Source organism: Sphaeramia orbicularis, chromosome 18, assembly GCF_902148855.1.
Source record: "Sphaeramia orbicularis chromosome 18, fSphaOr1.1, whole genome shotgun sequence".
NCBI lineage: Eukaryota > Metazoa > Chordata > Actinopteri > Kurtiformes > Apogonidae > Sphaeramia > Sphaeramia orbicularis.
Genome location: NC_043974.1, coordinates 42436171 through 42450173, shown reverse-complemented (window position 1 = coordinate 42450173; position 14003 = coordinate 42436171). Strand labels below are relative to the sequence as shown.

The 14003-nt window shown below is 40.6% G+C and overlaps 1 protein-coding gene across 3 annotated transcripts in view; it reads right to left on the bottom strand.

Moving 5' to 3' along the window:
- Window positions 1-845: 845 nt before the first annotated feature.
- Window positions 846-14003, bottom strand: part of LOC115438612 (uncharacterized) — a 31722-nt gene continuing 18564 nt past the window's right edge. Inside the window, exons 2-14 of one of the 3 annotated variants that reach the window (XM_030162339.1) lie at window positions 12801-13109; window positions 11653-11730; window positions 10809-10941; window positions 10086-10228; window positions 8562-8803; window positions 8341-8414; window positions 7411-7541; window positions 7091-7335; window positions 6090-6193; window positions 5535-5659; window positions 5214-5458; window positions 3690-3808; window positions 846-2109 (exon numbers count right to left, since the gene is read on the bottom strand). In XM_030162339.1, the coding sequence (XP_030018199.1) occupies window positions 858-2109; window positions 3690-3808; window positions 5214-5458; window positions 5535-5659; window positions 6090-6193; window positions 7091-7335; window positions 7411-7541; window positions 8341-8414; window positions 8562-8803; window positions 10086-10228; window positions 10809-10941; window positions 11653-11730; window positions 12801-13109 (3200 nt within the window). In that variant the 3' untranslated portion in view covers window positions 846-857. The remainder of the gene's footprint in view (window positions 2110-3689; window positions 3809-5213; window positions 5459-5534; window positions 5660-6089; window positions 6194-7090; window positions 7336-7410; window positions 7542-8340; window positions 8415-8561; window positions 8804-10085; window positions 10229-10808; window positions 10942-11652; window positions 11731-12800; window positions 13110-14003) is intronic. The other 2 variants (XM_030162342.1, XM_030162338.1) reach the window with 2 other exon arrangements.

Sequence of the window (14003 nt, the reverse complement as noted above, 5' to 3'; positions counted from 1 at the left end):
AATTTTTAAAAGGATTCTTTATCATTGGGAGATGGGGATATTTTCAACATATGTATGTGTAACTCCACAATGAACGGTCAGTGTTTGGTAAAAAAACATACAAAATAAGTTCCCAACAGGTTCTACAAGATATTCAAGATTGATTCATCATGTCCAAGTTATGGATGGATCTGGGTGAAATTTTCAGGAAATGTTGATACTGGCCCAAGGAGCAAATGATTAATTTTGGTGGTGATTGGGGAGGGAGGGGGGGTGTTGATCTGCTTTGGCGGAGGTCTTCACTCTCCGAGTGCTTTTCTTGTTTTTGTCTTTATTCATTTTTTAGTTGCTTTGACTTTGTTTTTATCTTCTTGTGCCTTTTCATTATTTGTTTTTGGTGTATGTGTTAAGTCAGGGGTGTCAAACATATGGCCCCTGGGCCAAAACCAGCCCACCAAAGGATCCAATCCGGCCCTTGGGATGAATTTTTTGAAATTCCAAAATTACACTGACTATATGAACACAGTGGTTTTCAGGTGGGGGTGGCACGAGCACATGGGATCTGGATTGAGGTCCATGCTGGGTTTGCATATCATTCAGCACATTGGCCCCCCCACCCCCAGTCTCAAATTTGTATGTGCCGAGAGATTTATAATGTTGTGATGTACAACAGTAGTCGCTAACACGCGCACAACAGAGACTAGTGAAAGTGTGTTTTCCCAAAATAAATAACTTTCTAGCTTATGAGGTATTAAAAATGAAAAAAAAAAATTTGTACCTTTATTTCTAATGCATATTGCTCATGTACAAACAAATGACAAATAAGAGGATTATATTCTGACTCGGCTTCAAAATACTTTATACACTGTAGCTCCAGTTTAACGTGTGTTTTCCTGGTGACTCTTCATGTGTGTTTTCAGACAGTGACTCTGGGTAAAGGCTTTGTCACATACAGAACACTTGTATGGTCTCTCTCCGTTGTGCGTCCTCATGTGGACTTTCAGGTGTTCCAGGCGGGCACATGCCTTCCCACAAACCCCGCAGGTGAACAGTTTGACGCCCAGGTGTATCCTCACATGACTGTTCAGGTGGCTCTTACTTTTAAAATGGCGTCCACAATGGGAGCAGCCGTACGGCGCCTCACCCGTGTGCACCCGCAGGTGAATCTTGAGAGGACCATTTGAGATGAAGCGCTTGCTGCAGATGGGACAGGCAAACGGACGATCGCTGCTGTGCGTCTTTAAGTGAGCCCTTAACGCGTAGTTTGTGGTGAAGGTTTTGCAGCAGATATCACACAGGTATTTCTGGTCTCTGACTGTGTGGATCTTCTCATGAGACTTTAATGTGTGGTCGATTTTGAAGCGTTTCCCACAGGTCTTACAACTGTAGGGTCTCTCTGATGAGTGCGTTGCTTTGTGTCGGCCCAAAGAGCGAAGGTCAGACAGGGATTTCCCACAGATGTTGCAGAGGAACCTATCCCTACCTGTGTGCACTCTGCTGTGGACTCGGAGCTGAGTTTTTAACCCAAACTCCTTGTGGCAGACGTCACATTTGTGTGGTTTTTCAGCCACGTGTACCCAGCGATGCACCATCAGTCTTGACATGGTAGCGAACGTTTTGCTGCAAACGTCACATTTGTAAGGCTGCTCCCCTGAGTGACTGGTGGTGTGGGATTTCAGGCCACTGATGGTCACGAAAGACTTCCCACAGAGTGAACACTCGTGGGTTTTCTTGTGTCTCTTGAGGTCTGTTTTCAAATCTTCCACATTTTTAAACTGTTCTCCACACACTCCACACACACTCGGTGATTCATCAATGTGACTCCAGGCGTGTTTGATGAGACTTCCCTGTAGTCTGTACGTCACTCCACACACCTTACAGGGGGTTTTAACGGCCTCCATTGAGGTCTGGACTTGTCTGTTCTTCTGTGTCTGCTGCTGAGGTTTAGGCTTCCAGTCAGCATCGTCATCATGTGTGTGCTCGGTTTTATCATCATCATCCTCATCATCATCATCATCATCATCACTGTCAGAGTGAGACTGCAATACAGCTTCATCTGCCTGATCAAATAACCCACAGTCCTTCTCTGGTCTCTCTGTGCTCATGTCCTCTTGTCTTGATGGTGATTTGCTTGAAAATAAAAGCGATGAACATGTCAGTTCAATAACATAATAGAAAACCTGCAAATCACACTTAATGAGTCACTATTTCAATAGACCGCTGCCACATGATGTCAGGGGTCATGTGATTTATGCTTGTGCCGCCATATTGGAAGTAAGGTTATAATAGTTTTGTATTTTTCATTATAGATTAGTTTTATTTAGTTTTGACTTTTTTTTCTCCAATTCATTTACTTTTAATTAGTTTTTAGAGCAGGTTTGCTAGTTTTTATTAGTTTTTGTTTTTTTCTAAATGCTTAGTTTAGTTTAGTTGTAGTTTCGTCATATCTTTTCTCTTCTTCGCCATCGTATTCATATAAATCCCAGACAGGACTCTGTTGCTTTCTCCCACCTTTAGTCTCCATGTTTCCAGGTAGAGTGGGGACCAGAAGACGACTCTAAACCACAAGTGATGAGAAGTGACGGACGGTTAAATATCATATGGTGCCATCAGCTAAAATTGCTTGAGGGAAATAAATCCCTTTCGTATCAACCTGACGTTGACAAAGACGAAAACTATTGGAATTTTATCCATAATTTTTCTATGTTTTAGTTAGTTTTGTAAACACACAATACAATTTCTGTTAGTTATCGTTTTTTTCTTTGAATTATAGTTTTTATTTATTTCAGTTAACGAAAATGTTTTTTCAATTCTAGCTTTCGTCATTTCGTTAGTTTTCGTTAACGATTATAACCTTGATTGGAAGAAAAACCACAGGCGAGAAAGAGTGCCAGGCTTGTCTGAGAGGGAATTGTAGTTCAATTGTAGTTATGGTTACCTCTTGTGCAGTCATAGGCAGTTCAAACAGAGCAGGTCATGGTGAAAAGAAGTCTTTCTACAGGATCCTCTCTGTTTTAACCAACCAGGGAGAAAAATGTAAGGAACTCAGTGCCCAGACACAGAATACCGAGTATGGTAGTAGACCTACGGCCACCTGTCTGCAGTATATTTCATATAACCATTAAAAATGGTGAACAACAGGGATGCAACAGAACTGGTTATCCACGGTTCCCTATGTATTGGGGTTCTTGGTACGGCTCGGATGTCCAGCTCGGCATCCAGCTTTAGCCTGCCTCTGTGTCTGGGCTGTATCGAGAACCGTGACTCAAGAACCACAACAGGTGACCATATGTCTACTTTGTGTAGAGGTAGAGATATGAAGAAAGGCCAAATAGGTGTGTGTTTACGCATCTAAAATAATAACTGTGATGGTACATAATATATCTGAAAAATGTAAATGTTATTAATTTTAGGTGTTCCTGCTCAGCAATAGTGTCTTTGTAAAGGTCAAACCCATCAATCCCAACCTGTTTCTAGTATACTGTTGCCTTTCAACAGGGTTCAGAGTTAGAAAATAGTCTACCATATATAAACAATAAACTGTTATTAATAACCCGTTTAAAATATCTATATCACTGATAAAGCAGCTGCTAAACACACACTCTGTACTTCTGGTATTGATGACGTCAGTGGTAGCGGTCTATATAAGTTCAGTATCTCAATAAAAAACTCACTGATCTGAGAGCTTTGATGGTATTTCACTAAAGTACCTTAAACGCAGCTCAGCTTCATCACTCATGGTTTCAGCATCAGCAGCAGAAGGAGAATCACCGCTGGTTTTGTCAATCATCGGTGAAATGCGGAGCTCCTCCTCATCTTTGTCTCCTGTCTGTAACAAGTCACATTTGTTGGTTTGGGTTTTTTTTCTAATGACAACACCTTCCAAAAAGAATATTTTCGCCATTTAGCACAAAAAATTGTCCAGATTCAAGTCACAAAATACATAAAACATGACCAACAATTACTCGCACATTTATGATTTGTGCATTTTTTTAGATTAGATAATCAGATTTACTTCACTGATCCCAAACTAGGAAACTGTAGTGCAGCAGCAGCATGACAACAGCATATTTAAAGACATTAACTCACATTCGTTTGACCTTTCAAAGTCAGTCAAGGTCAGAGGTCATGGTACCAAATGAAAGCTCATATGTGACTTCCTATCTCATCTAATTAGTAATTATATCAATATCTTCAACTGTTTTGAAGTTATAGCACTTTGAAATTTTTCCCATTAAAAACCACTGGGGATTTTTAAAGCTTCAAAAATTCTGAAAAAAATTCAAAAATCAGTATTTCCCAATTCTTTGAACAGACTTGGTAGACTTTACCCCAATGAACCTCTGCTGTGAGTTTCAATTGACTCTGGCTGACGGTTTTGGAGAAGATTCTTGAAAAATTGTTTATGGACGTCGGACGACAACTGAAACCAACAGTCCATCAGACCCTTCAGGCTGTTAGACTAAAAATAGAATCTAATAATAAAAATAGAATACAAGAGCAAAACACACTATACATAATACATTAGAAGTATAAAAGAGAACTGGCAGAAAATCTGGACATCTAAACAGTAAGATCCAACAATTAACTGTAATGTGCAAAGTGAAATGGATTTTTTTCAGTAAGACGAAGGTGAATACATGTTAATAAAGTACATGGTGTAAACTGAACGTCAGGCAGAGGGGCGTTTATTACACAGTGAAATGGTGTGATCTGTCCTTTCAACCAACATTTGGGTTGGCAGTAAAGGAAACCCCATCACTGGTTGAATTACCTCCAGAACCTGCTAGAGCTCCCCCAGACACGGCTATGTGGATTCAACACCTGCAAGGTCCAAAGAAAGAGGGACCAAAGGAAAACCTCTAAGCTGGTCCACCCCTGCTGTCGCTCCATCTGAACATGTTCTAGACCTTAGTGGTGAAGGTTCTCAGTTTATCAGTCAGTGTGCATTCCCACATCCCACTATGACCATGAACTCACCACAGCCTGCCCTGCCACACTCCCCTAAACTGGGTGGAAGTTCAGAAAACTGGCAGAAGCTCGTTCAGAGGCTCCATAGTTACCATGGAAACACCGTCATCTTCTACAGCATTGATTCACCAGTAAAACCCATGGAGTTGGATCAATGACAGTGGATGGACACACTGGGTTTACGTTCAGTTAATCAGAGATTTTACTGAAAAAGTCATTTTTTCCTTGTTTTCTCTGTTCTCTTTAAACTCCTCTGTACTGACCTTCAGTCGGATGTAGATCATGGTGGTCTGAAACCGACAGGATTTCAGGATCCTGCAGATCTCATCCGGAGTCATGGTCTTCACTGGAACAGGCGTCAGCGTTCTGCTCCTGTCTGATGTGAACAGGTCAAAACCTCTGTCGTCTCCGTCCAGCTGAGGAAACCTGGACCGCAGCATGAGCAGGAAGTCCGACTCCTGGAGGCCGCGAGGACACTGGAGCTGCTGGACCGCTGACCTCACCAGCACTGACACACAAACACCTGAGGTCACTACTGAACAACATTCAACGCAAGAGGAATGGGAGTCTACTTCCTGTTTTACCTTTTTTGGAGAGTGGGTGTGAGGAAAGAAAACACAGTCTGAGTCTGTGGTGGTTGGTGTTTTCACAGAGCGGAGGACGACCACGCGACCTCTTCTTCTTTGGGACATATTTAGGAGACGAGAACCTGGGTACGATTCACAGGAGAGCGAGTTTAATGAAAGATGAAGGCACCAGCCATAACGCACCATGTGTATGTGCAGCCACAATGTAAATACGCAGAGAATATTTAATTTTAATTCTAATTGTATCATTCCATATTTATATAAATACCAAATTTCTTATTTTTGTCTTTATATTTTCATTTTTCACTCGTTTGTGGTTTTTCTGCCTGTCTTTTCTCTGCAATTGATTGATGTTGCTGCTGTTAACTGTGACATTTCCTCACAGTGGGATAAATAAAGTCTTATCTGAGTCAAAATATTTGGACAGTTGGTCACATTTTGTCCAAGTATCTCCTTATTACATGTCTCATTTTGTGTTACATCAACATCGACTTGATGCTATTTCGGTTCAAGTCCAATAAAACTAAGTGACACTGTTTTGTTCTTCGTTACCGTAGCTCGTCTTCATCACTCTTCGTCCTCTCTCCAGTAGCAGATGGACCATCACTGCTGGTGTCGTCTATCTGTAAAAGGTGGCTCTCCTCTTCCTCTTTTGTCTGAAACAAGTCACAGTTTATGTGAATGAAAACATCATTTTGCGACAAAGGATTATTTCATATATCTGAGAAGATTTGTACAGACTGAAAACATCAAAATCACTTTAAAGGTGCGGGAGACTTTCATGACCAATATTTCATCAAATCTGTCAAACCTCAGTCATATCCTCAGTATCATGAATCTGTAAGTCTTTCTGTCATTACTCACCTGAATCTCTTGCATTATGGTGAACAATTTCTTAGTGCCATCCACCATAAACAAACCATTTGTTTACAAACAGAGCCCATAGGTAACTCGGGCATCTTTGGAATTTTGTTGTGATATGCATTGTGGGAAAGGGAGGTTAGCGCAGTTGCCTGGCTGCGGCAGCACGACCATATGATATTATATGAACAAAACAAACACGATGCAGAAACGGCTAAAACACGGAAACGGCTAAAACACGGAAACAGCTGAAGGAATATGCATAGAGGGAAGGGAGCTCCTGCCGTTTCTGTGTCATGTCAGGTGGCTGCACGAGCCTCCCTTTCCCACAGTGCACATTGCGACAAAATTCCGAAGATGCCCGAGTCACCTCCCGGCTCTGTTTATAAACAAAGGGTTTGTTTATGGTGGATGGCACTAAGATATTGTTCACCGTAATGCAAGAGATTCAGGTGAGTAATCACACAAAGACTTACAGATTCATGATACTGAGGATATGACTGAGGTTTGACAGATTTGATGAAAAATTGGTCACGAAAGTCTCCTGCACCTTTAAAAACAAGACAACAATGTTGAAATGATCAGAGCTGAAAGGAAAAAATAAGTCACTAAAATCACCCACTCAAAATGTGAAAACACACATGAACATGGGAGGATGATGAACGTGGTCCTTTAAACTCCTCTGCACTGACCTTCAGTCGGATGTAGATCATGGTGGTCTGTAACCTACAGGGTTTCAGGCTCCTGCAGATCTCATCTGGAGTCATGGCCTTCACTTTAATAGGCATCAGCGTTCTGCTCCTGTCTGATGTGAACAGGTCAAAACCTCTGTCGTCTCCGTCCAGCTGAGGAAACCTGGACCGCAACATGAGCAGGAAGTCCGACTCCTGGAGGCCGCGAGGACACCGGAGCTGCTGGACCGCCGACCTCACCAGCACTGACACACAAAACACCTGCAGTCACCACTGAACAACATTCAACGCACGACGCTCTGTTGTTGTTCTTCTTTTACCTTTCTTGGAGAGTGGATCAGGCTGGACTTTCTCCAGAAAACACAGTTTCAGTGTGTGATGGTTGGCGTTTCCGCTGAGCGGAGGTCGACCACGTGGCCTCTTCTCAGGTGAACCTTCAGGAGATAAAACCCTGGAAAAAAAGAGTCAAGTACAGGGAATGGAATTAAACAAGTAAAAAAGTAGGCGGAGCTTACCAATGCCCTGCCCAGTCACACAACACCCTGCCCCTCCTGATACCCCTCCTACACAGGCATTCATTTTGAGTCCTAACTTTCAATCTTTTTAAAAAATGTGTAAACAAATCCAAAAATTTCATCATCTAATTCTGCGTTTCCACTTCATGGTACCAGCTCATCTTGACTCGACCCTACTCGGGTACCAGGTACTATTCCTGGAGACCGTTTCCATTTTACAGGATACTACCAACTTAAGAGTACCTGGTTGTCATAGCGACGCCACACATAACTTCCGTGGCATAATCTTCAATGCGACACAGCTGACGGTAAAAACAAAGAGGAAGAGAAGAAGAAGAACAACAACAACAATGACGTGATACATGCACACATGGGAGGATGTCCATGGGATGATATTTTATTTTCATCATTTTGTGGACTGTCATCATGGATTAGCCTACAGTTATATTTACTGTAAACGTCCAAATCTGTTTTTTTTTTGTTTTTTTTCTAAACGGCAGGTCGCACATTGATGATGTAATGATGCAGAAGTCCCAGAAAGTGGTGTAAATTCTTTGGAAATTTCAGCAGTATTTTTGCAGATACATAGATTCTGGTGACTTTTTTATCATATTTAAATGAAATGTTGGAACACAGATGACGTGGGGAACATAATACAAAAGCATGTAAACACTGAATATGATTTTATAACATTATAGTCCAGAGGATAATCTGTCCTGTTTAAGGTTTATTCACCTGGTCCAGGGTCCACTCTGCTCGTCGTTTCTCTCCTGAATCTCTGCAGCGCTGCTCTGCTCATCTACAGCCGTCTGTCAAACAGTCACAAAAAAAGACCAGGATCAGAAAACTGAAGTGTGGTTTCTCAGCCTCCTCTCATAAACACATAAACCCAAACCCACTCACAGCTGAAAACCCCACCTGAACAAACCCAGACACCCTGAACACACTGAACTGACCCTGGGTCTGATGTAGAGGGCGGAGCTTCCTGCTCCGACTGAGCTCATGCGTCTGCAGATCTCCTCTGGTGTCAGAGTCTGGACTCTCAGAGGTTGAAGCCTCCTCGATCTGTCTGTCGTGAAGACGCCAAAGGGTTCGTGAACGTCCAGCTGAGGGAAGGTGGAGCTGAGCAGAGACAGGAAGTCTGCCTCCTGCAGGCCTGGAGGACACTGCAGGTCCTGAACCGGACACTTCTGGAACACTGACACAAACACAACAATCAGTCACTGTTTTAATAGGATGTGTTTTTATTTTTATTTTTATGGTTCATATATTTCGCTGTTGGAGCTTTCTAGAAACAGTGATGATTGTTTAATACTTCATAAACGTCACGTACATGTGAAAAGTGTTTAGAAATAGTAGATTTCATGCACTTTGGCTCCAAAGGAGGATTCACGTTCATATTTTATATATTTATTTAACCAGGTCATTCAATAAAGAACACGTTCTCATTTACAACAACGATGACCGGGTCAAGAGGCAGCAGCATAGTAGGCAGATAAAACAGAAAAACATAACATGCCCGCACTTGAAAACTCTCGGCCTTCAGTTCACGCCAAAGTTTTAGTACATACAGACGGACGGACAGATGACCAACTGAGGACAATACCCTGTGGTGAGGACCGAGAGTAAAAACCAAAACAAAACAAAGAAACAAGTTATAAAGTCACATAACACACCACAATAGTAGCAAAAGATAATCTTAACGACAGCATTTACAGTGATATATTTTTTAAAAGGAGTTATTAGCAATGACAATATATGAACAGATAATGCAGTTGTAGATGTACACATGTATCATGTCCAGATGCACAAAAAAAGTCTTTGTGTTCAAACTGCAAAACCAACAGAAGACATTATGGACCAAATATGTGTTTGTTTAAAAAAAAAAAAAATTACATCTATATATAAAACATGCCCCTTCCAGTTGCACTGACAGTCCTGTCGTTTATTTATCATTTATAATAGGAAATTTCACTTTATTTGGATATTCAAAACTACATAGTTAATGGGGGTAAAGATAATACGAATGTAAAACCAGCATGCTGTGTGCTATACTTAATTTAGTGTGTGTGTGTGTGTGTGTGTGTGTGTGAAAACACTGGAAGTACAAAAATAATATGGGGGTAAAAACTGTATGTGACACCAGATTGGACCCTTTGGCGGGTCGGTTTTGGCCCACAGGCCGTAGGTTTAACACCCTTGGCCTACATTAACTATATTTGGCAGACACCTCTATCAGACATAGATGCATAATAAAACATTATGGACATCTCACCTGAACCCAACAGTCTGGTATTCGACTGTTGACGCACTGGGTCATATTTTAAGGATCCACTCCTGAACATTTCTACGTGTTACATTGAAATTCCTCCATTTCAACCAGACTAACGTAGTCTTAGGTACGTGGACCTGTTCCTGTGTTTATTTAATGATGTTCTTGTTGTTTTCTGTTTTATCAGTGTAGAGAATAAAAAACTGACCTGCTGTTGTGAGGACGTCAGTCTGTGAGTCCTCCAGAACGCAGATCCTCAGCTGTAGACCGTCCTGTTTTTCTATGATTCTGGGTCTGCCACGTTTCCTCCTCTCAGAACCCGGTCTGGATGAAGACTGGTGGACCCACATCCTTAAAGATCAGTGGATATATCATTGAAATCATCATCATAATAATACCTGCCTACTTCTGTTCATGAACATTATGAAAAGAAAGGGAATGTGCAATTTGTGGAAAGTATTTATTTTAAAATATTTATTGCGAGTCACTTGTGTTAGTGTCTTTAAGTTGTTTTTTTTTACTGCTTATATTTCATGTTTTTATTCTTGATTGCATCGTATAATCTTTTGTACTTGTGCTCTGAGAAACATCTGCACAAGAAATCCTATGAAACTGAACAAGTCTATAAATAACCTTTACCTTATCTTTACAACAGTTCTCAGTAACCCCCCCCCATATCACACTGTGTGCAACCACAATGTAAATATGTCAATAATATTTAATTTTAGTTCTAATTCTACATTTATATAAGGATTTATAGAAATACTGAATTTCATAGTTTTCACTTGTTTGTGGTTTTTCTGCCTGTCTTTTCTCTGCACTGTCTGGTTGGATGTTTCTGCTGTTAACTGTCAAATGTCCCCACAGTCAGATAAATAAAGTCTCATCTCATCTTAATAATTAATCCTCTTCAGTCTTAAGCGTTCGTTACCGGTTTGATTTGATCTGATAATCAGGGTCCTTCCGATCTTCTCTTTGTTGCACCTTCCGTTGCTCTTCCTTTTCCTCTTCACCCTCACCCTCCTCTTCATCATCATACCAGAGGAAGTCCTGGATCCCTTTATCTGAACACAGACAAAACGGTTTCTACAGGTTCACTCTGACACCAAGGCTACGTTCAGACAGCAGGTCTTAATGCACAATTCAGATTTCATGGTGAAATCTGATTTTTTTTGTGTGCTCGTTCATATTACCCATTAAATCTCAAAATCAAATCAAATCAAATTTTATTTATATAACTTCAAATCAAAACAAAAGTTATCTCATGACACTTTACATATAAAGCCGGTTGAAACCAGACTGAGGCCAATAAATGCAACTTCTATCAGTTTTGAGTATGAACTGAATTCGACCCTGAAGTGACCCACATGCACAAAAGAGGTCCTGATGAAATACGTAATCACGCAGACACACACTATGTTTACAGAAGTAAACATGTTTTTCCTGCCACTCCTCCTCCTGGGACGCAGAATTGTAACATTTGTTGCATTTCAATGACATAAAGGTCGGATAAATGTGACCTGACCATTCAGACTGAAGTCGCATTGCAAAATATCAGATATGTATCGGATTTAGGACCACATACGAAAGTGGCCTGGTTCGGATTTGTACTAAGGGTGCAACAGTACAGGTAGCCTATGGTTTGGTCTGTACCTCAGTTTTTGGGCCAAAAAAATAAAAAATTAAACAATTTAAAAAATTAAAAATCGCATTTGGGCCACATTTGCCTGCAGTCTGAATGTAGCCTATGTCCAGTTCCTGGAGGATGCGTTTACCTGTCTGCTGAGTTTGCACCTCCTCTTCATCATTCGCATCCACCACAGCATCACAAGAATCAACGTCTGGGATAAAATCTGTGGATATTACATAAATAATGTTGAAATACATGTCTACAAAGCTTTGATTATATATTTTATTGCAATTTTAAGTAAAAATCAAGGCTTTAGCATCTTTGTAAGGTGATCAAAATAACAAATGTATTTTTTTCACAGGTTAAAAAAGCATTAAAAAATCAAAACTAAAACATCAAAACAACACATCTAATGTATGAGCCCATATTTAGATTTGATTACATTAGATTAGATGAAACTTATTGATCCAACAAAGGAGAAATTCAATGGTCAAGGCAGCCACAGAATAAAGTGCAAGAAAAAGTGTTTATGCATAAAGATAGTGCAAAAAACAATACAAAATAATAATAAAACTATACAGAATATACACATATTTACAACAATATATTTACATTAAGGCTACAGAGGAAAACCTGCAATAAATTATGTAATGTGCAGTTTTCATGGAACAGATCAATGCTGAATTAAAAGTTACATCCTGATCATTTGTGTGAATGTTTTCAAATCAGTTTGTTAAAATCGGCAGTCATCAGCGAGTGAATAAATGTTAAATCAGTAGGTTTCAAATGGACAAGTTTGGCTTTACTTTGAAGAAATGGAGTGGAGTAGAAGTGTAAAATAGCAAAAACAGCAAATGTTAATGCTCTTAGACTTGCGCTGTTTTTTTTTGCCACAACAGTCAAAACATTTTACCTGCAAACCAAAGAAGAAAAGCAGAGAGAAAAACTGGCACAGTTGCAAAATTTAGATTTTCATGTATTAAACGTTGGCTGAATTAACACACACATTTTACAGCTCAGTGTAAATGATTAAATTCAGTATTTTCATAATGTAATTTTACTGTTTTCACCTTAAAAGAGAACATTTTGGAATATTATTATAGGTTGTTGTGTTATTATTTTACTGGTCCGACCCACTTTCGATCAAACTGGGCTGAATGTGGAACCTGAACTAAACTGAGTTTGATCCATGGAATAAATGTTTAAATTCAGTGTTTGGTCTATTTGTCAGTGACTGAACACATGTTCCACTGTCCGTCTGAAGGCAGACTGGCTTGTTGTTCTTTCACTCACCTGTCCTCTCCAGTTTGACCTGGGGCTGCAGGAGGACCTCCAGCTGCCTCCTCTGCCGCTCCATCTCCTTCCTCTGCCCCTCCATCTCCTTCCTCTGCTGCTCCATCTCCTTCCTGAAGCCCGACGCCTCCTCCTCGTATCCGGCCACGGTTCTCTCCACCACTGCCAGGATCTCCCGGGTGGCGGTGCTCAGCCCATCAGTGACTATTCCTCTGAGGATCTCCACCTTGGATATGGGACCCAGGCCGTCCACTGCCTCGGAGCCACCGCCGCCGTTCATCCAGTACATGATCCCAGACTTTTCCCCTCCTTTTAGATGAAAACACCTCTGTCTGTCTTTCTCTCTCTGATTTTGGAGTATAAATTACTTCATAAGTACACAGTAAAACTAGTTCATAGTGTTTGTGCTAATAGTATGTGAAGTACTAATACCAAATATACCAGATTCCTGAAATACTTCCGAGGACAAAGATTTTATTTCACGTTAAAATAACCTTAAAACCATTTTAGCCAACTTACTTTACTGTAATTATCAGATAAATACTACATATAAAAAACACTAAGGGCACCACGGTTCAGTACGTATTGCAGTTCTTGAGTCATGGTTCTCGATGTAGTTCGGACCCAGAGCCCAAGCTATGTGCCGGGCCCTGGGGCTCAAATGGGGCTGGGTGCAGCGCACAGCTGGGGATCTGCGTCTGAACCATACCATGAACCCTGACTCCAGAACCACAACAGGTGATCGTAGGTCTACTTTGTGTAGTGGTAGTGATATGAAGAGAGGCCAAAAAAGATGTGTGTTAACGCATCAAAAATAATGATTGTTTTGGTATGTGATATGTGAAAAATTTAACCTCCTATGACCCAGCTACGAGTTTTCTGTCCACATTTGTGGACAAAAGTTTCACAACTTTATACAAAAAAAAAAAAAGAAAAGAAGACTGTCCACCATAAAGGACATTCCATAAAAATTTTAAAAACTGCATCTGAAAAAACTGTTGCATCATGATGTTTCCAATATAGGCACTTATTTAATAAAAAAAACAAAAAAGCTGGTACTTTGCTGACATTTCCTGGGTCTCAGGAGGTTCAATGTTATTAATTGTAGGTGTTCCTGCTCAGCACCAGTGTCTTTGTAAGGGTCAAACCCATCAATCACAGCCAGTTTCTTGGTATACGGTTGCCTTTCAACACGGTTCAGAG